At 41.1% G+C, this 22,949-nt stretch overlaps 2 protein-coding genes across 2 annotated transcripts; one reads left to right on the top strand and one right to left on the bottom strand.

Moving 5' to 3' along the window:
- Positions 1 to 601: 601 nt before the first annotated feature.
- LOC128364387 (mothers against decapentaplegic homolog 2) lies at positions 602 to 9,403 on the bottom strand. Its single transcript, XM_053324918.1, has 11 exons — positions 9,254 to 9,403; positions 7,810 to 8,291; positions 4,745 to 4,834; positions 4,327 to 4,520; positions 3,422 to 3,556; positions 3,099 to 3,173; positions 2,406 to 2,459; positions 2,049 to 2,261; positions 1,778 to 1,915; positions 1,249 to 1,393; positions 602 to 744 (listed from the first exon to the last, which is right to left on the bottom strand). The coding sequence occupies exons 2-11, from the start codon at positions 8,043 to 8,045 to the stop codon at positions 621 to 623; spliced, it is 1,404 nt and encodes a 467-aa protein (XP_053180893.1). The 5' UTR covers positions 8,046 to 8,291; positions 9,254 to 9,403; the 3' UTR covers positions 602 to 620.
- A 517-nt stretch (positions 9,404 to 9,920) lies between these two features.
- On the top strand, positions 9,921 to 20,902 carry lrp13 (low-density lipoprotein receptor related-protein 13). The gene is made up of 21 exons (XM_053325837.1): positions 9,921 to 9,978; positions 10,153 to 10,308; positions 10,958 to 11,173; positions 11,253 to 11,462; positions 13,071 to 13,286; positions 13,400 to 13,629; positions 14,074 to 14,203; positions 14,678 to 14,868; positions 15,170 to 15,356; positions 15,649 to 15,861; positions 16,031 to 16,214; positions 16,305 to 16,506; positions 16,865 to 17,029; positions 17,382 to 17,582; positions 18,017 to 18,566; positions 18,785 to 18,904; positions 19,154 to 19,261; positions 19,425 to 19,655; positions 19,781 to 20,156; positions 20,678 to 20,786; positions 20,879 to 20,902. The coding sequence occupies exons 1-21, from the start codon at positions 9,921 to 9,923 to the stop codon at positions 20,900 to 20,902; spliced, it is 4,077 nt and encodes a 1,358-aa protein (XP_053181812.1).
- Positions 20,903 to 22,949: the final 2,047 nt, after the last annotated feature.

Raw genomic sequence — 22,949 nt, 5'->3', positions numbered from 1 at the left:
CTCCCCCTGCCAAAAAAGATGGGGCCGAGTTTCCCAGAGAAAAGTAAACTTAGGTTCAGAACAATGGTTTTGAGGGGAAGGGGTAAGGGGGGGAGGAGCTGGAACAAAAATCATTTTAGCATTCAAGCTCGTGTTACTCATACAAGCAATCTTCAATACTGAGAAACTATTCACAGATATTTTTGGTATTTCCCCTACTTCCTGGACTAAAAACCAATATACATTTTATTTGTACCACAAATAGATCTAATATTAAGGATTTGGGGAAAAGCAATTTAACAAGGTGCATGACATAGATGGGTAACAAAGTGCCAATTTTTTTTTTTTTACTGAAAAGTCTGTATATGTGTGTGTGTGTGTGTGTGTGTGTGTGTGTGTGTGTGTGTGTGTGAATGCGAAAGTGTAGGTGCATTTTCGTGTGAGTGTGTGTAAAGTTAAAAGAGGGATGTGGAACTGGGCCACACATACTATGAAGAATGTTACAGAAAACTCATTCTGTGGGGTTTCCTTTTTTCTTTTTTTTCATGAAAGGACTTACAAGTTTAGAATTTAATGATCTTTGTAATGGGCTGCGTTTTTTTGGGGAGGAGGAGGAGAGGGGGGGGCGTTTCCATAGCTGTTTAGGACATACTGGAGCAGCGTGCAGACGGGGAACCCATCTGGGTCAGAACCTTGTCGAGCCACTGCAGAGGACCGTTCAAATGCAGCTCGATCCAGCATGGAGTGCTTGTTACAGTCTGCCGCCTACGAAACAAAAAAAAGAAATGTAGGCTGTAATGTCTGAGCTGTGCTGACGCAGCATTTTCACTCCTAATCACATGCGACTTGACATACTTTATGCTGTGTTTGAATATGACTGGTATGTATTACTGTAGCCAGAAAGAAGACGTTATGTTTAATAGGTCTCTACTTGAAATGTATGACGGAAGTGAGTGTGAAAACAGGTTAGGGTTAGGGTTGGACTCTCCCTCCCAAACAACAAGAAACATTCCTGGGTTGGATTCAACTATCCAAGTCAAGTGTGATAATTGTCCTTAATAATGACAGAAGCTTCATGCTCCAAATGATAAAAAAATAAATAAAACAAGTAAAAACCAGTAAAAAATTCCACTCTTAAAAGGCTTTATATTAAACAATTATTTGGTGTATATCTGATTAAAAATAGTCTTAACTACAATGACATTTTCAAATGCTACAAATCCATTCAGTTTTTTTAAAATCATGTCAGTCTTTGGTGACGGTGCTCACCTGTACTCGGCTCCCCAGCCTTTAACAAAGCTCATGCGGATGGTGCACATCCTGGTGAGCTGGTAGACGGCCTCGAAGCCCTGATTCACCGACTGAGCCAGCAGGGCAGCAAATTCCTGGTTGTTGAAGATTTTTAGATTACAACCTAAAAAAAGGGGACAAAGAAGGACACACAGGGCAGCAAGTTAATGAAGATTGAATCAGTGACTCATAGGGAACAAAAAAAACCCCCCACAAAACTAAACAAAAAAGGGCAAAACCCATTATGTGGTGTATTCACCATTATATCCTGTAGTCTTAATGGATTTAGACTGATCACAAATAAGCCAACTACAATATCTTTTCAAGCATACAGGATGTCGATGTCTCATACTTGAGCTAACTGTTTGAAGCGTTTAAAAGAAAAAAAGAAGAAAACTGCTTTCATTTACCTGGAAACAGCTGCTAATATGTCTTCAGGTCAATGGACACGTTTAAGTTTCAGCTAATTTCACTGATTGCTACACATGTGACGGCTTCAGCACTTTACCTGGAGGAATTTTACACACTGTCGCTGGATGCCAGCCATACCGCTGGTTGCAGTTTGGACTCTGGACAAAGATGGCGCTATCACTTAGGCACTCAGCAAATACTTCCCCTCCGATGTAGTAGAGTCTAACTCCTCTTCCTGTCAACACAGAGACACACACACACACATCAGAATCCATTTGCTCAGCAAGTATGATAAAGTTCTACCTTAAAACAAGATGCGAGAGTATGTATATCTAAATTAGTGGAAGCTACATGAAGCAGCGTCATACCTATGTGCCTCCGGGTCATCTCCACAGTGGCATTCCTGTTGACATTAGACAGCAGGCCCAGGCAGAAACGTTCAGAGTTCGATGGGTCTGTGAATCCGTCCACTGTCAGTGAGGGCTGAGAGGCGTGGAATGTCTCCCCCACGCGCTGGTTGAGCTCGTAGTAGGCTATCGAGCACCAAAAGGCCGGCTCTGAGTAAGTCACCGGCTGCAGGTCTAAAGCAGAGGACAGGGTCAGTGAGGTTTGCCTCAAATTATATTTATCTTACCATGTGACAAACTATGATGTGTTAATAGTTGTTTGCTCTGTATGGCAGTAAATGTTTATATTGTTTCAGTTGGGGAGGATCTGCATCTTACCCATGCTGTGATTGACAGGAGACAGAGTGCTGGGAGAAAGCTCTGCTGGAGAACCTGGCAAAGTAAACAGGAAGTCAACAATCTGACTGAGTGCACCACAGATCATAATGTAAGGAACAGGTAGACCAGATCAAAGATTCATGATGACGCTGGTGTCTGACTTGCAAGGGAATGCCAAAATGTTATTGTAAAACAGTCTTGTTTTTGTCAGGATGATGACTGGAGATGCTGTTTCCATGACACTAAGCCTCGTCTCCACTTCTCCACATCTTTGTTGAAATTATAGTAATTGTACAAAGAGATAAATGATGTACAAATGAAATTCAGCTCGTTGCTGTTGTTGTATCTACTCTTAACAGCACACTGAAGATACAAACACACCTGGATCTGTACTGTGATGCATTTTACAGTGGAAAAACTGTAAATACCACCAGCTTTCAATGGAATCATCTGCAGTACTGTTCTGTTGCACTGTTCTCTAACTATTTGGTATCATCATGAATCTTTGATCCAAGACTAGCTTCTTATATTTGTGTTGCTTAATGTTTATTGAACTATTTGCTGAAAGGGCAAAAAACAACAGATCTATTTCATGAAAACAAAAACAACTTATGACTTTGACCTGGCAGGAGTGGAGAGGCAGACGGATGAGGGAAGGTAGAAATTTGGAGGGGGGGTGCTAGTCTAGTGTACCTGTGTCCATACTTTGATTCATCTGTTGATCGCTGGCCTCCCCATCCTCACTGATGTAGCCTGGCGGAGGCGTTTCTGTTCAAATGAAGCAGGGAGAAAGTGTTACCATAATTTAATACAGAAGCATATTTCTTACTAATAGTGATGTAAATAGTAGAAGCAGAGGAAGTTCACAGCTTTAACTAGATGCTAAAAATAAAAGCACCTCACCCCACAACTTCACATAAACAAACTAAATACTATGTAATACAGTGCACATTATGCAACCAGCAGTGCATTCCTCAAATATAAATCACTCCAATCCAATCCAAAAAGAAACTAACCTGGTATATAGTTGTTTGGAGGTTCGATTCCCGCAGGAAAGTTTGTGTTCTCGGGTATGGAATGAGTGTAGTCATCCAGAGGTGGCAGCTCTGTCAGGATCTCTGAGTGTCTTGGCACAAGAACAGGAGGCAGCACTGCATCGATGGGGAAACAGAGTCAAAAGATCAGAAGAGGTGAATTAGACTCATATCAGCTGAATGCTTTCCCAAAATAAAAGCTTTGAAAGAAATGAAACATGAACTGAAATCTTAAACTGATTAATGGCTTTTTTAGGAAGGAAGAAGCTGTTTTTTATTGTAGAAACCTAAACTCTCATAATACATTTTGGGGAAATACACCTTTTCACTTTCTTGCTGGGAATTGGATGAAAAAATTGACATAGCATCACATCTAGCCTGACTCTTACCAAAGGTAAAAAAAAATCCACTTATCAGCATTTTTTTTATCTCCTTTGTTTCATCTCTTCTTAAAAACTGGGGTGTTTTTATTTTTTTTATTCTGTTACCTTTGAACAGAGAAGGATTTCCAGTCTAGACTATCCAGCTGCTGTCTGTCTGGAGCTTCATACTTAGCGCACAGACATGATTATACTTCCCAAAGTGTCAAACTATTCTTTAAAATGAAAAAAAGGAGGAAGACCTTTTTTCTTTTTTAAGTGTGCAACAGAGACAAACACATTTTCAGATTTCTAATAATAGGCCAAAATTGTCTTAGAATGCATCAGACTAACACTGAGGTCACTGTAAAGTTAAACAAAATGCTACAAAGCCAAATTAATATATTCAGCATTCAGTTTAACTTGAACTTTAGTGATCTCAGTGGAAGCCAACAGATTTAAGAGGAAACAACCACACTGCAATATGAAGACATGCTTGCTTGTTTTAAGAGATAAACGTCATCTCACCTGGGGTCTCCACCCTCTGGTAGTGGTAGGGGTTGATGCAGACCTCATCCTTCTTGAGGTGGAAGGCATACTCACAGGCCTCGATGGCGCGCAGCTCGTGGTGGCTGTGGAGGTCCGGCCACCGCCACAAGCGGCAGTAGATAACATGGGGAAGGCCCTTCCTGTGGGAGACCTGCAGGCGGCCGTCCAGGGATCTGATTGGACAGCAAACAGGAGATGGAAGTGAGACGGGTAGGAGAATCACAGGGGAGAAAGGGGAAATGGCCAGGTAAGGGAGGGAAAAAATGGAGATGGGTTGGATTGAGTGGCGAGAACGAAACAAAGATTTTCTCAATGTCTATCACCTTCAACATTGTAATGACAACTCTCCCACATCAAAGTTGTATGCAACAACCATACAATAGTTGAGGATAGTCACCTGGTTTGGTCAGGGTAGCTGTATAGGCCTGATGTATCCCACTGTTCTATCGTATTTGGTGTACTCAGTCCCCATATTTCAGAGCAATTGCTGTGCACAGAGAAAACAACAAAACAAAAACAAAAAACAAATGATAAACATGGGACATGGCTCATTGAGAAATATCAGTATGGGTAATGTGAACATTAAAAAGGCCTCTTTTATTGGAGTCTTATGAAGAAACACACACATCAAACTAGGGATGCAAATTTTAAGCAATTTCTTTAAGTCGACAGTCGGCTGTGTTAACAATCGATTATCGGTTAATCGTTAACAATTTGTTAAAATGTGTTTGACCACTGACATGACCTGTATATGACACAAAATCAGACTAGGCTGCATTAGGAGAACAGATAAACACCAAGTTACCTGAATGATAAATTAAATAACAAATAATGATGAAGTCACTATCTATCACCAAATGAGGTAAGACAACAGTGACTGAAGCTGTGTCTTGCTGATGAAAGCTCTTGTATTTGCAGTGGTGTGATTATTAACACATTTTCCATAAGTTTTGATTTGCTAGAAAAAGTAAGCAGACAACAGACTCGCTCTTAAATTTGCTTCTACTAGTATGACATCACACGGTAACTAAGGGGGGTTGGAGTCATAGCGAGGTTACATCATTGTCTCCATCTCTCCTCTGCTCTAATCTGTCTATCTCAGATCTGTCTATGTCATGGATGTGTAAACAGGTATGTGAGTCTGACAGAGCTGAGCTTTGGTTAAGTGGTCAGTGAAGCTGTTTGTGGTCTAGGAGGTCGAGGTTTGAGACGAGGTGTTCAAACCCTTATTTTTCAAAATAGTTCATTTTGCTGCCTCAACAGATACAGACACAAACAGTCAGCTCTTCTCATCTCAGAGTGAGGTCTAAAAACACACCTGCAATTACTGTTCAATCACTATATGGTGCCACCAAAAAGAATGCAATGCAGATCTTTGACACTGATAGATGAATTTAGATGTCACAGCTCCCACTCTGGTCTGTTGCTGTCTATCTAACAACTTGAGCTAAACTATTAAATACAGAACAGTTGCACAACTTCCAGCTTCATTATAGGACATAATCAGATCAGACAAGACATGTTGGACGTGTCAAACTGTTATCATTTAAGCAAAATTGTTGCAACCTTGATTAGTAAATAACCCGTTATGCTATAATATAAATGTAAAACAGGTTAGACAGACTTCAGCCTGACTGGTTTAAGATTAAATAATCTGCATACATGATCTACATCTACGAATACCTTCACTTGGACTTTATAAGTCTGTTTACTGACAGCTTAAAAATGTATTTACACTGAGGGCAGAGGAGTCTTACTTATACAGTTCCTCTCTTTGGTGTTGATTTTGTTAGAAATGTGTAATCCATCAGACAACTCCACCACACTTCACAGTTCATCAGCACGACACAGTGAGCACAACTACATGCATTCCAACTTTTTCCTCCTTGAACAACGGAGACGCGTGTTTGTTTTATAATTGGTGCATCCCCTGTAAAGGAGGGGTGACAGGTTAAACACACCTGTAACCCCTCCTTGCTAAAGTGTAAGATGCTCCGCTCAATGGCGAAACCGCATACTACAGCAAATCTACACATTTCCTGACCATTAAACCATACGTCTTCTGCATTATTGGTTAATACAATTTGAATTGGTTGCATTATTAATTGAAGTTGATTAATATTTGATTCATCATTAACATCCCTACATCAAATTCATTTTCAGCATGGAAATGAAAGATGAGAACCTCAAATAAGAGAAGCCTTTTTTTGACAGAATTAAGGAAAGAAACATAACATGAAATCTGCTAACACACAATGAGACTGCTGGTGAGACAAAGAGTATTCTTCGACTGTGTGGCATTGTATCAAACACTGGAAGAAGAAGAAAAAAAACCCTTTTCACTACGGTCGTTTATGTTAGAACTTATCTGGAGACAGTCAAACAAACACTGAAGACACACAATGGCACAACAGAGGGGGAAAAACAGAGGACCTTGGGGGGGGAGAGAGGGAAAAAAATCTAATTTCAGACATTCTCAAAACATTCACAAGAAAATGGCTAAAAAAATAAGACATTAAAACATGGAATGAGAAAGAATGAATCCTTGCTTCTGAATAACAGGACAATAACACATTTCTTAATATCAAATACTACAAAAACACAACAACATGTTTTCGATTAAATTACTTTAGTGGGATCTCAACTACCAAAACTGCAATACTCTGGTTTATATATCATATGATAAGTCAGGAAACTGTTGGTAACTTTTGTCCACCAGCCATAGCGGCATCTAGAGCCTAAGATCCATGCCAATTATCACTATTTTCATGAAATAAGGTATAAAGAGTAGAATCAAACCACATGATGAATGGGTACCTGCAAAAGTAGCGAGCGAGGTAGTATAACAACATGTGTATGGCTGGTGGCAAAATCCCAGTCTGGCATTATTTAGCATTTGTAACCCATTCTCTCTCTCCTAGATACAAGGAATAAAGTCATTCACATCAAGCCAGCCTCTGTATCTCTACAAACATAACAGTGCAGCCTAGAACAATTCTCAGGCGATAACAAGCAGCCCGCTATCTATAGACACACAAACATCTGACGTGGTACTTGGCGGCACATCAGTGAGGAATGAATCTGTTAACACAGTGTTCCCACTGAACATGAGTCTGGCCATCAAGGCTGGCTGGCTGATAAAGAGAACATCTTCTCTCACCCCATTTAACAACTCCCTCCCCTTGAGAGTCATACTAACCACCCAACTGTTAGTGCAGTTGTAAACAAATAGTGATTTGATTCATTTTCTTCTCCTTTTGAATGACTCTTGAATTTATACTGGAATATTTTCACCCCTCTACACACCAGAATTTCACATTTTGTGAATTATGGCTGGAAATAATTAAAACTGAATTAAGGGAAATTCAACATCAGCATCTAAACACACAGAAATCAGTGTAACAGCAGCATATTTTTCCTTCAACTCAAGCTTGAGTGCAAATTGAGTAATCACCGGTATACCTGGGGATGGTGACACACTTGGTGTTGCAGTTCTGTGTGGTAATAGCTTTCTCCAGCTCATCTAGCTGGCCTGTCTTCTTCAGCTTCTTCACTAAGCTCTTCACAGCCTTCTCGCACCATTTCTCCTCTTGCCCGTTCTGCTCTCCGCCGCCCGCTCCACCCGGCCCGCTGGTCGACTTCTTCCAGCCCAGCAGCCTCTTCACTACAGGCGGGGTGAACGGCAAGATGGAGGACATCTTGGTTGGGTCAAGCCAGGAGTCTCCAGAGGACTCAACACAAGCTTGCTCACACTCACACACACACACACACACACACACACACTCACTCACTCACACACACATACACACACTCACACGCACAGGCAGAGGGGACCTGGAGGATACAGTGTGGGCCCTTGCACTGATGGGGGGCCCCCTCAATTGAGCAATGTGTCACAGGGTGGACGCCAGTGTTAGCAGGATATATTCAAAAGAGATGGAGACCTTAGGAGAAAGTCACACACAAAGTACATCATTACACACACACACACACACACACACACCAGTATCTAAGAGCATCATCACTACAATACAAAAGGCAGGTGTTGAGAAAGAATAAGTAGTACTATTGCTTTGCTAACGTTACATAGGGTGAGTGCCTCTTATGTGAAGTTAAGCATTATGTGAGTTGACCAAGCAGAAAATGTCCACTTGTCACAAACACTGCTCGACATCTGAGCTAGCTGCCTTAAAAAACTTATAAAGTTAACAGACGAGGGGCTGTCGACTTCTACACACGCAATCACGACAAGCTATAGCTGAATATATGTTCAATAACATGGGCTTTGTGATCTCTAACCAAACGGATCTGAACAAGGGGAGTTATTCTGTGACAGGCCTGCTGCTACCTGGTGGGGGGGCCTCAAATCACAACAGTCAGCTCAGCAGCGTTAGCACTGAGACTGAAACAACAAAAGGACTGGAAATAGCCTCAGTTGCAAACGCAAAGCTGTAATAAACTAGAGTTAACGTAAATGAGCAGATACGATGGGGATTCAGGTCTCTCATCCGGCTAGGTGAGCTAACGTTAGCATAACTCGGCTAGCTGGCAGCTTGTTATCAGAAATCCTTTTGTTGTGATCCGTGTAAAAAAGCTCCTGAGCAACAGTCCAGCCGCGCTACTTTGCTACCAAACGGCAGCTTGTCAGATAAATAAATCCAGGATGTGAACACTCACCTAACACCAAACACAGCTTTATGCATTCAAGCAGCGTCACTGCGTTTTATTTCATGTTAACATTAGCCATTAAACGAGTGTGACTTTTACTAATATAGAGGACTACGGCACCAAAATGAGTTAGCATCTGGGACGAACTCTTCCAAACTGAGCTAACGGAGCTACATCTCTCACACTAAACAACATGCTTCAAAGTCGATAAAACAGCTCAAAGCAGTGCAATACTTACCCCGGTTTTCCACTCCAAAGCTCCACTTTTTTTAGGAAAAGCCCCGAAAACGCCCTATTGGCATAAAAATGCCCGAACTATGTTATGCTGCCGCTAATTTTTGAGCAGGCTTGTAGGCTCTTCTCAAGTTGCTACTAGTGCTAGTTACTGGAGGCTAGTTAGCCAGGGTAGGTAGACCGGAACAACACAACAAACTTGATTGTTACGTAGGAGTTCTTAATCCCACCTATTCACAAAAACGATTGGAGGATTATAAAAAGACGTACTCTGAATACTGGCTGGTGTCCTTGACAATTCTTATTGTTTATTAGAAAGCATGAGTTTATAATCATTTAGAGAGGTTTGGAGGCAAAAGCACTGCTAATGTTTGACAGGAAATTACATTTATTTATTATTTTACACAAAAAACAACTGTGGATTAAAAGAAAAACAATGAGTTTCAATAGTTATTTCTTATTTGAGCCAATCCAGTGTGTGTTTTTATGTTTTTACATCATGCGTGATATATTAAAAACTAAATGTGCAACATAATGTCTGAATATGTTGTGCAGCTCCTCCCCTCACTCAGGTGTTCCAATTAGGTTATATTGGGATCACCTGGTGCCATTATAAAACGCAACACTGGTGCAATTGGCAGCATTGGCTCCGTTTTATTTTATCTATAGCGATGGTTGTGTATTTGTTTCTTTGTGCAGCGTTATTGCAGTTATCAGGGTTCTTGCAAGGTGAGACAGTTCAACCAAAACTATTTTTTACACCTTCTACAAAAAATATAATTATTAGCCTTTTTAAAAAATCATATTAAAAGTTCCGAGTAAGATACAGACACAGACGTATTGTTTTTTTAACATTAAAAGTAAGTGAATTCTCTCCTTTTTCTTGTCACTTGTTCAAAACAGTTGTTTCAGCTGGAAGCAGTCCTCCGAAGTGCGGTCTGAGCTCTAAGCTGTGTAAGGATGGCTCAGAGTGTGTGCTCTACAGCCATGTGTGTGATGGGGAACCTGACTGCAAGGATGGATCAGATGAAGAGGATTGTGCAACACAATGCAATGAAGGTACTGGGCACATTGTGAAGTCAAATACTACTTGCCATTGTTTTCTATGATTTGTTTTGACCTACTGTATGATTTAATATACTGTTGGGAACAGTTCTGTAACTGAATAACAGTCATAAGAAAGATATCAAATTAGCTGACAGGTTGGCAAGATAGTTCAAGCATGTCTTGTGTGATATTGATCAAAAGTATACATAACAAAATTTGCATATTACTGTGATTGAAACAAAATCTGTTTAATTTTTTTTTTTTTTTGGCAGGTGAAATTTGCTTTATTGGTAGGGGAATAAAAACTTTCAGCCCGGTAGCTGAATAAAGTAAAAAAAAAACTGTCAAATTAAATTGATGACTTGTGCCCATTATGAGGTTAAAATTGTAGACATGCAACTTTCTTCTGGCAAACACTTTTTATTTATGTATTTTTTTTTTAAACCAACATCTGGTTCAGACATCTGCCTATAAAAATCAAATGTGATGCAGTCTCATGCATCTCTTCAAAAGCCCCCACCACTCCGAACACACTAGAGTTACATTTCCTGTCCAACAAGTTAAATCCTTTCAGATTAAACAGAGCAAAATAGTCACTGTAACACAGGGCTGATAATAAACAGCTGGTTTAAAACTATCATTGTCACGTAATCTCAAACAGGCCAGTTCCAGTGTGCCCATGGGATGAAGTGTATAGACAAGGACCAGGTGTGTGATGGTGTCCCTCAGTGTCAGGACCGTTCTGATGAACTGCAGTGTATGACGCACACTGAGGGCTGCATTCACCATTGTGACAACAAGAGTCGCTGCTTGCCTGCAACCTTCCTCTGTGATGGAGAGAGGGACTGTTTAGATGGCACAGATGAGGCAAACTGCGGTAGGTTATAACAACCGAAACCCATTGAGCTTTTTACAAGTAGTAATCATGAATTGTAATGTTCACCCATCTGAATCAGAGGACCAAGAGGAAGACAAATATGACAAGAAAGAAGTAGTGGCCAGTGCAACCTCTAAGCCTCCTGTGCCAACCCCCATCAAGTGTCCTTTGGGCTCCAAACCGTGCAAAAACAAAGCAGAGTGTGTCCTCTACAACCACGTCTGTGATGGAGAGGCAGACTGCAGGGATGGCTCAGATGAGGAGGAATGCTTATCAGAGTGTGAAACAGGTAATCTGGTGTTTTTTGTTCATCTTGTGTGCTTATCTGCTGTGAGTGGGTTAATAATGTCTTTACTGCCCTCTAGTGAGCAGCACTAATCCAAATACATGAAAAGAAATTTGCTCCAGTGACCAATTAAAAGTTTCTGTGCTGACCAGATTCTTTATATTTTTTTGGCAAAATAGAAACAGAACAAACTTACAGGTAACAAGAGGCTCAGTATTGCAGGATTTGAGTACCACAGGTGCAACATTTTGATAAAATCACATGATTTAATAGCAAAATATACAAACAAAAGATTAACAAATGATAAAAAAAAAAAAAACTAGCAAAACACAGAAGCACATGAGAGGGAAAAACAATTAAACCATAGTACATGTTTGTGGAGGGGACAAAGGGAGCTCTACATGTCCAGCACCTTTTTATAGATTTGACTCAATGACAATGAGGAATATTTACTTTCCATACTCTTTACTTGTCAAAACAAAGAAATTGACCATGTATCTGTGTTTAATGCTGTATCAACATCAAAATGTCTCTGAGGTTAAAGTAATATGCAGAGTTGACTTTGGCAAACATTGATGAAGACTGTCACAAAATGTTAATGTGTTTTCACTGGTAAAGTGCAGATGAGTAGCGGTTAGTTCACATTTTCCATAGAAGGTACAAGAGGTGTCTGTCTGTATTTGAATAGAAATGGTTTAGAGGGGTAGATATTGTGTAAAAGCTGAAAGCGGGTTTCTTATGATGTAAGAAGTGCTACACCTGCAAATATTAATGCTGAACCTTCAGAATAAGCCACCTGTACGTCTAACTTTGTTAGACAAATGGCTGTGTTGTTACACTAAATTCAATTCCACAAAGAAGGTAACCTAATTCCCTTCATTATAACTGGCATTTAATTGACTGCAATGAGGAGGAACTTTAATAGTAGAGTTTTAGTCTCTGAATGGCACTGAAAAACCCCTAACTAACCATAAACTGAGCCAATAATATAAAATGTAAGTTATCATTAAAATGGTCAAAAACAAAGTTAAATTTCCTGCCATGCCAGTTAGTGGTTTATTTCTGATTGCAAAATCAGTTTCATTTTCATTGTGGACAAAGTCTACTTTTCAATGCCAGAAATGCTCATTGGTGATTGGATCAGTAACTGCTGGGGTAAATAATTAGATTTTAAGAGAATGTAAAGACCACTTTTTTTTTTAATGAGAATTAAGTTTGGGCTGAGGTATCATTTGGAAGTACAGTTTAGTAAATGCCTTCAAACAATTCTAAAGGTATTCATAAGTCAGAGTCTAGTTACTGTAGAAACACAAGGCCACCTTCTTTAATATATTTTTTCCATATAAAACTTGGGAAGCTTGTCATACAGACCAGAATTTAGTCAAATTACATAGATCTGAAGTGACATAGCATTCCATGTAATCCTTCAGATCATTCATGGATACTGCAAATAAACAAATGGCTTATCTATAACAACTTAGTATACTGTAAAGAGGAAGAACCGAGAGATACGTTTAGTTTTGTTGAAGCACTATTGAATCCACTAAAGCTGTGAGGTCCAGTCATAACCTCAGTCCTGCCAGCATCCTGATGATGTCCTGTCCCCTGCAGACCAGTTCCAGTGTGCCCATGGTAAGAAGTGCATAGAGCAGCGCCAGGTGTGTGACGGCGTGCCTCAGTGTCAGGACCGCTCAGATGAACTGGGATGTGCTGAGCACATGGAGGGCTGCGCTCACCAATGTGATGACAAAAGCCGCTGCATTCCTAACAGCTTCCTCTGTGACGGAGAGAGGGACTGTTTGGACGGCAGCGACGAGGCAAACTGTGGTATGTTGTTGTCACACCTATGCGAGGAAATGGAAAATCATGGATTAATTTTTTTCCTGTTTTTGTAAAGGCAATTTTTTTGTGATCATATCTGTGCCCTTTCCTCTCTGTAGCTGATGAGGTGTGCAGTGCCAGTGAGTTCAAGTGCACCAGTGGCCAGTGCGTGTCCGCCGTAATGCACTGCGACGGCCACCCGGACTGCTGGGACCGCTCAGATGAGGAGGGCTGCACCAAAGCACCAGTGTGCACCACCAAGCACCGCTGCCCCCAGAGCAAGGAGTGCCTGGTGCAGGAGTGGATCTGTGACGGAGACCAGGACTGCAAAGACGGCACAGATGAAAAAGTGGGTGTCTGAGGCAATACCAGAAACATTTAAAGGAAAGTTTTGAGTAATAGGCTTATAGGGGTAAAAATGCAACCCAAAAAATGTCAGTCAAGGTGTGTGTGTGTGTGTGTGTGTGTGTGTTTACTTAATGTGGATGGGAAAAGCTTTTAAGTATATAGGTAGGTAAAGTACAGGGATGCCATAACAGTGGTGCTTTTGCAGAACTCTTTGCATTTCTTGGCACTTAAAGGTCAAAGGTCAGTCGGCATAGAGCAGCCCTGATGGAGCAACAGGGATTACTGTATGTAGCTTTAGCTTAATGGTACTTGACGCCACCGCCTGATCCTCCAAGAGACGACACATTCACCCATCCAGCCAACTGCCTCATCTATCTTGAAAGTGTTATGAATTGTGAAATGCAACATCGGATCACATTTGAATAATCATTGGTTCTTCGTGCAGGACTGTCCTGTTGCTCCTCTGAACTGTGGCAAATTCCAGTGGTCATGTAAATCCAAGACCAAGTGTGTCCCCACAGCCTGGAGGTGTGACGGCATGAAGGACTGTGAGGATGGCAGCGATGAGACCGACTGTGAGTAAATGTACACAAGAGACTGGTGAAATAAATTAAACATTTAGTTTGACTTCAGCTTCAAATGTTTCCGTCCTGCTCCTCTAGGTGTACCATTAAAATACAGTAAAGATGCCAAAAACTGAGAGATAATACTGGGGCAGTGTTGTAGGTGCTTTATATTTGTAAAAATTGAGCCATTCCACTATTGCACCCCCTGCTACATTTGCAAGTGCGGAAATTGGAAATATTTAAAATAAAATATGTCTCAAAATGGACATTGCCTTTTTTAAAGTTAGAAGTGTATTCCTTTTTTGTGCCAAAGTCTTATCAGCAAACATAAAGGAAAAACCTTTTATTCAAAGTGATGTTGCAGCTCTCATTTCTCTTGGTTTTACCCGTTTACACTCGAGGGTTTTACTTTGTGTCAAACTGTAACTGAATGCCTGCTAAATGTTGTATTAAACAAATGGTGTGTCTGGTGTGTCTTGCCAGGTGGGGTGGTGAAATGCCTCCCTCACCAGTTCCAGTGTGGCAGTCAGGAGTGCCTGGATCCAGCCCTGCTGTGCAACGGCATCACCAACTGCGCGGACGGCTCTGACGAGGGAAAGAGCTGCCAGACAAATTGCTCAGAAGCCGATAACAGACGCTGCTCTCAGAGCTGCCACAGCACACCACAGGGGACGGTGAGGATCCTGTATCTCCACAGGTTGTCTTGTGTGATTGAAGTTAATTTGGTGGGTAGATGGCAGGTTTATAATAGAAGCTTCGAAAAGCTGAGTAAGGCAAAGACTGTCCTGCAGTTCAGAGCTTTTTTTTTTTTTTTTTAAAGTGGGGAAAGTTAAACTATAAGCAAATGGTTCCTAAATGACCATTCTGAATAAACAAACCTTTCAACAGCTAGAAGTGTGTAAATTGAGTATCATGTGAAATTATGACTGACCTTCTAATGACCTATCCTTCACGTGTGTGTTGCGTGCTGTGTAGCGTTGCAGCTGTACAGCAGGGTTCAGGCTCCTGGAGGACGAGCAGACTTGTGTCGATATCGATGAGTGTGAAGGCCAGAGCTCGAGTGGGTGCAGTCAGATGTGCATCAACACACCTGGCTCCTACCAGTGTGACTGCCACCCAGGCTACATAAAGGAGGCAGGGGGACACCACTGCAAGATCACTGGTAAAGTAATTTAGCAGAGAATATCTTACAGTTTGTGTTCTTAATAATAATAATAATAATAATAATATTTTTGGAAATAGGCTTATTTGCTGTCTCACATGCAGTTAAATGAGAAAATTGATTCTCTATGGTTTAATATGAAGGTGCAACCAGCAATTGGTAAGCTTAGCATAAACATAGTTTATAACAATTTCAACTGTTTTAACAAATTTCTCTTAAGAAGCCACATTAAATGGGACCAATTAAATATGTGAGTATGCAACATGATGATTTTCCTTTCACCATACCACAGGTGAACCTTTCCTGTTGACATCAGTGCAAACGGACCTGTACCTGTTTGGCCTGCGCAGCCGCAGCCTGGATGTGTTGTCCTCCTCTGCCAAGAAGGCAATCCTCTCTCTGGACTATGACTGGAGGGAGCAGAGGGTCTTGTGGGTCGGTCTGGACAATGATAGCATCAAGTGGTCCTCGATGGACCAGAAGAACACAGGAGTTCTGATTCAAGGTTGGTACAACATGACTTGCTTATTGGAGACATTGCTTTTAATAATCAATGTCAGTGGAATGTATTAGCGGTACCGTAGGTGTTCATAGACACAAGGATGGCTCTTTATAACACCTTGTTGAGGAAAAGTCTGTAACCAATATTGAACTCTGCCACCCTGTTTCCACAGGTGTCCGAGCTGATTCTGTTGCCGTGGACTGGCTCGGGAGGAATCTGTACTGGATTGACGGAGTGAACAGTCAGATAGTTGCCACCAGACTGGCCACAGCCTCCAAGAACTTGCTGGACCACAGCGTCATCCTGGATGAAGACCTGGATCAGCCCCGGTCCCTAGCACTACTACCACAAAAGGGGTCGATATGAATTTATTTTGCTCATAGACCATTCCACAGTATTTATAAAAATCTTACGACAGGTATTTTGAACTCGTATTTTTCTACCAGGCTAATGTTCTGGACTGAAATTGGTAATGTGGTGAAGATTGAGCGGGCTGGGATGGACGGGTCGGAGAGGAAGGCAGTGGTGAACTCCAGTCTGGGCTGGCCGGGCGGTGTGGCTGTGGACACCATCTCTGAAAGGGTCTACTGGACAGATGAAAGGCTGAGATTGATAGGATCTGCAACGCTCGATGGCGACGATATTCGGGTAACATTTCAGAATGGGAATGCAAAGTATGCATTTTTTGTTTAAAGCTTTGAGATAACATGACCGTTTAAATCATGGACACTCACTGTAAAGCTTGTTACAGAACATTTTCCAACTTCATAATTTAAACACTACAACATACACTACATTCATTCAGGAAAATGTTGTCCTGCCCTCTTTACAACTAGAAGTAACCTAAATGTGGCACGTTTTTAAACCTGAAATGGCTCCAGTATAATCTGAAATTTCATGTTGGTGTAAAAACAGCAAGACACTGAAACCTGACAAACTACCCAAACAGGATACACAAATAATAAGCCATGTATAAGTAAACTGTTCCTGTTCTGTCATATTTCAGATTCTACAGATGAAAGAGACCACTAACCCATTCTCCCTGGCAGTGTTCAATGACATGCTCTACTGGTCTGACGCCAAGAATCGAGTGGTGCAGGCTGCCCATAAAATCACGGGCAAAAACCGCCAAGTTCTCCTGAAGAGGCCGAGGCAGCCTTTCGCCATAAAGGCGAGTAAAATATTCATAGTTGAGGATGCTTGGACACAAGTGGAAATGGGGTCAATTATATAATCAATGAGATGCTGAAACTAAATTTGGAGCACTTTGTGTGTGAAGTACTCGCAGTAGCTGCCTCATGAACCTGCATACAGCTATTACATTGTACGTTTTGAAAAGCTCCATTTATGAACAGTTTTAGGGAAATGAGAATTCTGCAGTTGTAGAAGGTCAACTAGAACTGCAGTATTGATGTAATATGAATGAATGTAGTGCTTGGTACATTTCTTTCTTTCAGGTAAAATATTTACAGGTGCAACTTATAAAATTAATACAGATTTTTACATTTTCTCATTCCCTACAGATCATCCACCCATTGCTCCAGATGGGCACGGAGAATCCCTGCAAGAAGGTGCAGTGTTCCCACATGTGTGTATTAGCCCCGGGATCCAAGGCCGTGTGCAAGTGCCCCTCTGGTCTTTTACTGGCTGAGGATGGCCTGACCTGCTCCACTTCAGTCAATGCAGGCTTCCTGCTGATGCTGTCTCTCTCCACTGTCACCCAGGTTTTACTTATCACACACCTTATTTATGCTTCAACTCTTGAAGATTTTATATTAAGCTTTAGAAGTGGTAGGAGATGGATTTTTTTTTCTTTTTCTTTCACCCTTTGGATAGAGTCAGGCTTGCTGTTTCCCCAATATCCAGTCATTATGCTAAGCTAACTGTGTGCTAGCTCCTGTGTCATTTACGGTGTCAACCTTCTCATCTAACTTCCTGCAAGAAATTCAATAAGTAAACCTATTGAGCCTAATATTCATTTAAAATGGAAGTCAACATATCAAATTACTAAATGTATGTAACTATTCTAGTATCTGCTACATGACATGATCATAAAAGACAATATTGTACTTCTGTTGACAAGGACTTGCATTTTATCAGGCTATGACAATTATTTTAGATAATTTGATATTTAATCTGCAAATATCTCTACCTGTAGATCTACCTACAGTCCAGACACACAGCAACTGGACTGAAGGGCTGGCCTGAACACCTGGCCCTGCAGGTGCCCAATGTCAATGAGGCAGCCATCATGGACTACAGCCTACGTGACCACACCCTCTTCTTGACAGATGATGGCACGACTTCACTCAGCTCCTTCATACTGAAGGACTCAGACTTGGCCTCTCAGGGCCAGCTTCTCAAACTCCTGGGTGACACCATCACTGCCATGGCCCTGGACTGGGTAACGCTCAATGTCTACTGGAGCAGCAACAAACAGCCCCGCCTGCAGGTCACTTCCATCATAGGTGCACATACAGCTGTTCTACTAAAGGAAGGTATTAGTAGAGTGGAGTCCATCGCCCTCCACCCTCCCAGTGGGAGAGTGTGCTTCACCAACCTGGGTCTGCAGGGTACAGGTACTGTGGCTACTGTAGAGTGTGCCAACATGGATGGTGCTGAGCGCCGTGTGGTGTGGAAGGATGCTGTCCAGCCCACATCTCTGGTCTTCTCCAGTAATGGGGCTACTATCTACTGGGCTGACACCAGTAAGAATGTTTAAGTTTTTGTTTGTAGTTGTGGGAAATTCTTGTTCATGTTTCAAGTCAAAATGTCATTTACCTACTTTCTTACTAGATTAGTATTTTGAGGATTCAGTCTGTCAAAAAATCCCTAACTTTTTTCTTTTTTTTTTAAAAGTATATCAGCTATGAATGAAGTTGTATTTATTGAAATACACAGTGACATAGAATGGATTCTTTCCCAGATTTAGGCGTCATTGGTTCTGTCCAACTTGATGGATCTGGATACAAAGAGTTGAAGGCTGGCGATGGCCTGGCTGCTTTGGCTCTGAGTGACGACATGCTGCTTTGGATGACTGTCAGTGGTAATGGCTCATACAGTTATGTACTGTACATAAACACCCAGTGACATGTTATGCATACCAACTACCCAGGGAGGAACTTGGTACACAATGTTCAGTCTCACACTAAATGCCTGAATTAGAAACTGTTTATAAGATTTGAGTCTGACATGCAGTCATCCAGTGTGATAAAATATTGTCTCTAAAAGGATGTAAGTATTGTTTTCTGTAGATTTTTCATGTTCTCCCCCCCCCCCCCCCCCCCCCTTTCAGATAAGACCAGGCTGTGGTACAGAGATGAGCAGCAGCAGAACAAGTTGTGGTTTGAGGTTGGCACAGAAGTGGTGAGCTTGAAGGCATTCAGCAAGTCTAGCCAGACTGGTACGCAAGAAAACCACAACAGAACACCTGGATTTAAAAAAAAAAAAAAAGTTTTATTTGTGTGTGTCAATATAGCCTGCTTGGAGTTTGCCCATTCACAGCAGTTTTAAATGTTGGTAATGTCATTTAGTGCCACAAACAGTCCACTGACTTCTTTTGGCAGGTTCTAACCAATGCGCAGAAAACAATGGCAACTGCCAGCAGTTGTGCCTCGCCACCCCAACAGGCCGGACATGCAAGTGTGCCCATGACTACACTGTGAATGGAACACACTGTGGTCCAGAGCTGAGCTGCCCAGCTGGCAGCAGGCCGTGTCTGGATCATCTCTCATGCCAGCCTGTTGAGAAGTTCTGTAACGGGCATGTGGACTGTTCTGACCATTCAGATGAGAACTGTGAGTTGTTATACCTATATTTAATGTGGGAAGTAAAGTTTACTTCAGTAGGAGTAATGATGCCAAATGTTAAAACACTCAAATCATTTTCTGTTTGTCTGAACTCTCTAGTGTCTCCTTCACAGGTGTTAATATGAAGCTGTGGCCAGGAGTCAAGGTCCCTGCTCCTACAGAGTCCCATAGTTCTTCTTCCACTCCCTCCCCCACTCTGTCAGAAGACACTGATCTCAACATCTCCCTGAATGCCAGTAGTAAGCTCTTGAACCTGGACACCCAGACATGCAACCAGAGACGGTGCAGTGGCAACGGACGCTGTGTGGAGATCAATGGGAACACTGCCTGCGTGTGTTCACTGGTTTACAGTGGTGATTCCTGTCAAGACAACCTCCTAAAGACCATGCAGGGTCCCATTGTCTATGGCGCTGCTGGCCTCTGCATTGCAGTGGTGGTCACAGTTGTGATAGCAGTGGTGGCTAAGAGGAAGAAGAGTGCCAACACAAGGTTTTTCTGACTATTGATTAATGACAGATCTTCCTGTCACAAACATGAAAATTGTAGCAATCCAAATTGACATTTTACATAGTTTTCCAAGTATATGGTCATTAATCTAAATAATTGAAAAATTTAAATCCTGGCCTGATAGATTTGGAGGTAAAATTGAGCAATTACCAAAGTTATAACAACTGATCCTGATGCAAAGGATCTCAAAGTCCACATTCTTCCCCTGTCTGGGGACATGAATGTCTATACAAAATTTAATGGCATTCAGTCTGGACCAAATGGTCATTGCCACCCATAGAACTTTGCTGCTAGTATGGCTAAACAACCTAAAATTCATTGTCAAATGTCCCTTAGACATAGTGTCAGACCAACCAATTTTAGGGAGATTGACGTGGATATAGTGCATATCTATACTTGTTGTTGGTGGTTGTTTGGAAGAATGTTAAGTGCTTGCCGCAAGTAGCAATATTTGACTGTATAGAGTTGGCACAGGACAACATTTCTGTATGTCCTTCCTGCAGGAGTGCTAACTCAGCAGCGGTGAAGGAAACGAGTATGACTGACCTGGAAAACAAAGTTGAAACCACCCCAAGTACACAGACTTCCCCAGCAGATGCAGACAAGCCAGAGGTGGACCTCCCCAAAACCTCTTAACCAGCAGTTCTCAATTTGTGCAGCTCTGTTGTAGAATAACAACTCTGACTTTCTGTTTGTCTTTGCAGGAAGCGGTATCTTCTGTGGACTGATTTATAGACAAGCAACATTTTAAATAAATGGCCTGAATTTCCCACTTTTTCCTGTGAAGTTATTTCAGCATTGCGATTCATCAAAACAGATGGTTATGCCACTGACTTGAGCTTTATTCACACTGATCAAAAGAGAATTTTTACATAATGTAGTGCCATGAGGTCAACTGGTAAGATGAGAGGATGGTGACCACTGGGTGGACCCTCCTTTGTTTGGTTGAAATGTCTGTCCTTGGGAGGGACCTCCCAATGCAGAAAAATACCATATATCTGGTGTCTTAACTGATCAAATAGACTGGACTGCATGGACTGTCATAAAACTGTACAGACATTCATGGTCCCCTCAGATGAACTTTTTTTCTTAATCAGGCCAAAAGTTTTTGTCCCACGTTTTGGTTTACCGACATTCCCTTCATCCAGCTGTACTTTGAGTCAAGTGCTAACATGCCAAATTAAAATGGTGAACAAGGTACAAATCAGCATGCACCTTTTATGCAGTGGTGGAATATACATGTAATAGTATGCTAATCAAATACTATACTTGTACTCAACATTTCAGAGGGGTACATTATACATCACTACATTTGACAACTATCTGTTGCAAATAAACATAAAAATATGTAATACTATAAAATGCATTGCTGTAGATGATTTTCCTACATATATATTCTGTTGAATTAACTCCACTTTAACTAGCCACAACATTGAAAGTTGCCTACATGTTTTTGTTTTTTTAATACAAGACTTTATTATATTATAACTGTATTTATCACAGTTAGTACTTTTACTTCAATAGCAAATCTGAGTACTTATTCAACCACTGATTTTCATACTTATTTTTCACTTCTACAGAAAAAATGGTTAATTAACTGCTGTTATTCTACATTAAGAGTAAATGTAGATATAGGACATGTAACTGGTGAGAATTCAGGACAGTATATTGTTTTAGTGGAAGCATTATTTTTTAAAGTACAAAATGTATGATGCTTTGAATTACTTGGAGTAAGGAGTTATTATCTAAACCAGATTCTTTCCATTGTTTACATCAAAACCACAAAAAAACATGTTTATGTTTATGAATAGGCACGTCTGGTTTGCATATTCTCATTGTTTTATTGTTTTAGCACTCTCTAATTCTGGTCTGTCAGTGGTTTAGTTTGAATTGTTTGTCAGTTGGAGCTGGAGTGTATGTTATATTATATTGCTCCAGACATGAACCTGATGATTAATTACTGCCATATTCTACCCACACATATCAAAAGCCATATAAGAAGATGTTTAACTCGGCTGCTCTATTATTCATGCAAGTCTAAGAGGAAAGAAGTAATGAGCATTTGCTGTGCTGCTTTTGTCAGAATTGAGACGTTTCAGAATTAGTGTGGCGGATCTCTATAGTGTGGAAGGACAAGAGGATATTCAAAGTATTACGGTAAGTTTTAAAGCTGGAATACTATTTAAAAATAATATAACTTGAATATTCTACTACCTAATATTAAGAGTAACCGATTTTCTGGAAATAGATCATGATGCCTTATACCTTCAGTAGTGCTCAACATTGTTTTATGAATTGATGCTTCATTTTAGTGTTAACCAACAACACTTTTATTAAGCAACATGGTGTTTATGGTTTATTTGTCTCAGCAAATACATCAAAGACAACAATGGCTTTTCTAAGGATTACACTTTGTGTTGTCCTCATGGTGACTGTAGCAGTGTCTAAACCAGTGAGTATCTCTACTATTCTGCCTCTTATTCCAGTTGTATAGCATACTTGTTATAAAGAGGATTTGTTTCAATACCTGTAACATTGCCTGTTATAAAACTAGGTCTGTCTAACTGAGGGTGAGAATTCCAATGAGGAGTCCGTTGAGGCCAAATCATCAGAAGAGGCTGCAACTCATGCTGAGCCTGCACAGGAACCCCTGCAGCCAGAGGTCACAGAGATAAATGCATCTAATTCTGGAGAGGAGGCCGAGGAGGCCGAGGAGGCCGAGCCGACCGAAGCTGCCGCTCTACTCCCCTCTGCAGACCCAGAGCCTTCTCCAAG

Source organism: Scomber japonicus, chromosome 9 (genome assembly GCF_027409825.1).
Source record: "Scomber japonicus isolate fScoJap1 chromosome 9, fScoJap1.pri, whole genome shotgun sequence".
NCBI classification, from domain to species: Eukaryota; Metazoa; Chordata; class Actinopteri; order Scombriformes; family Scombridae; genus Scomber; species Scomber japonicus.
This window is presented reverse-complemented; position numbering and strand designations above follow the sequence as displayed.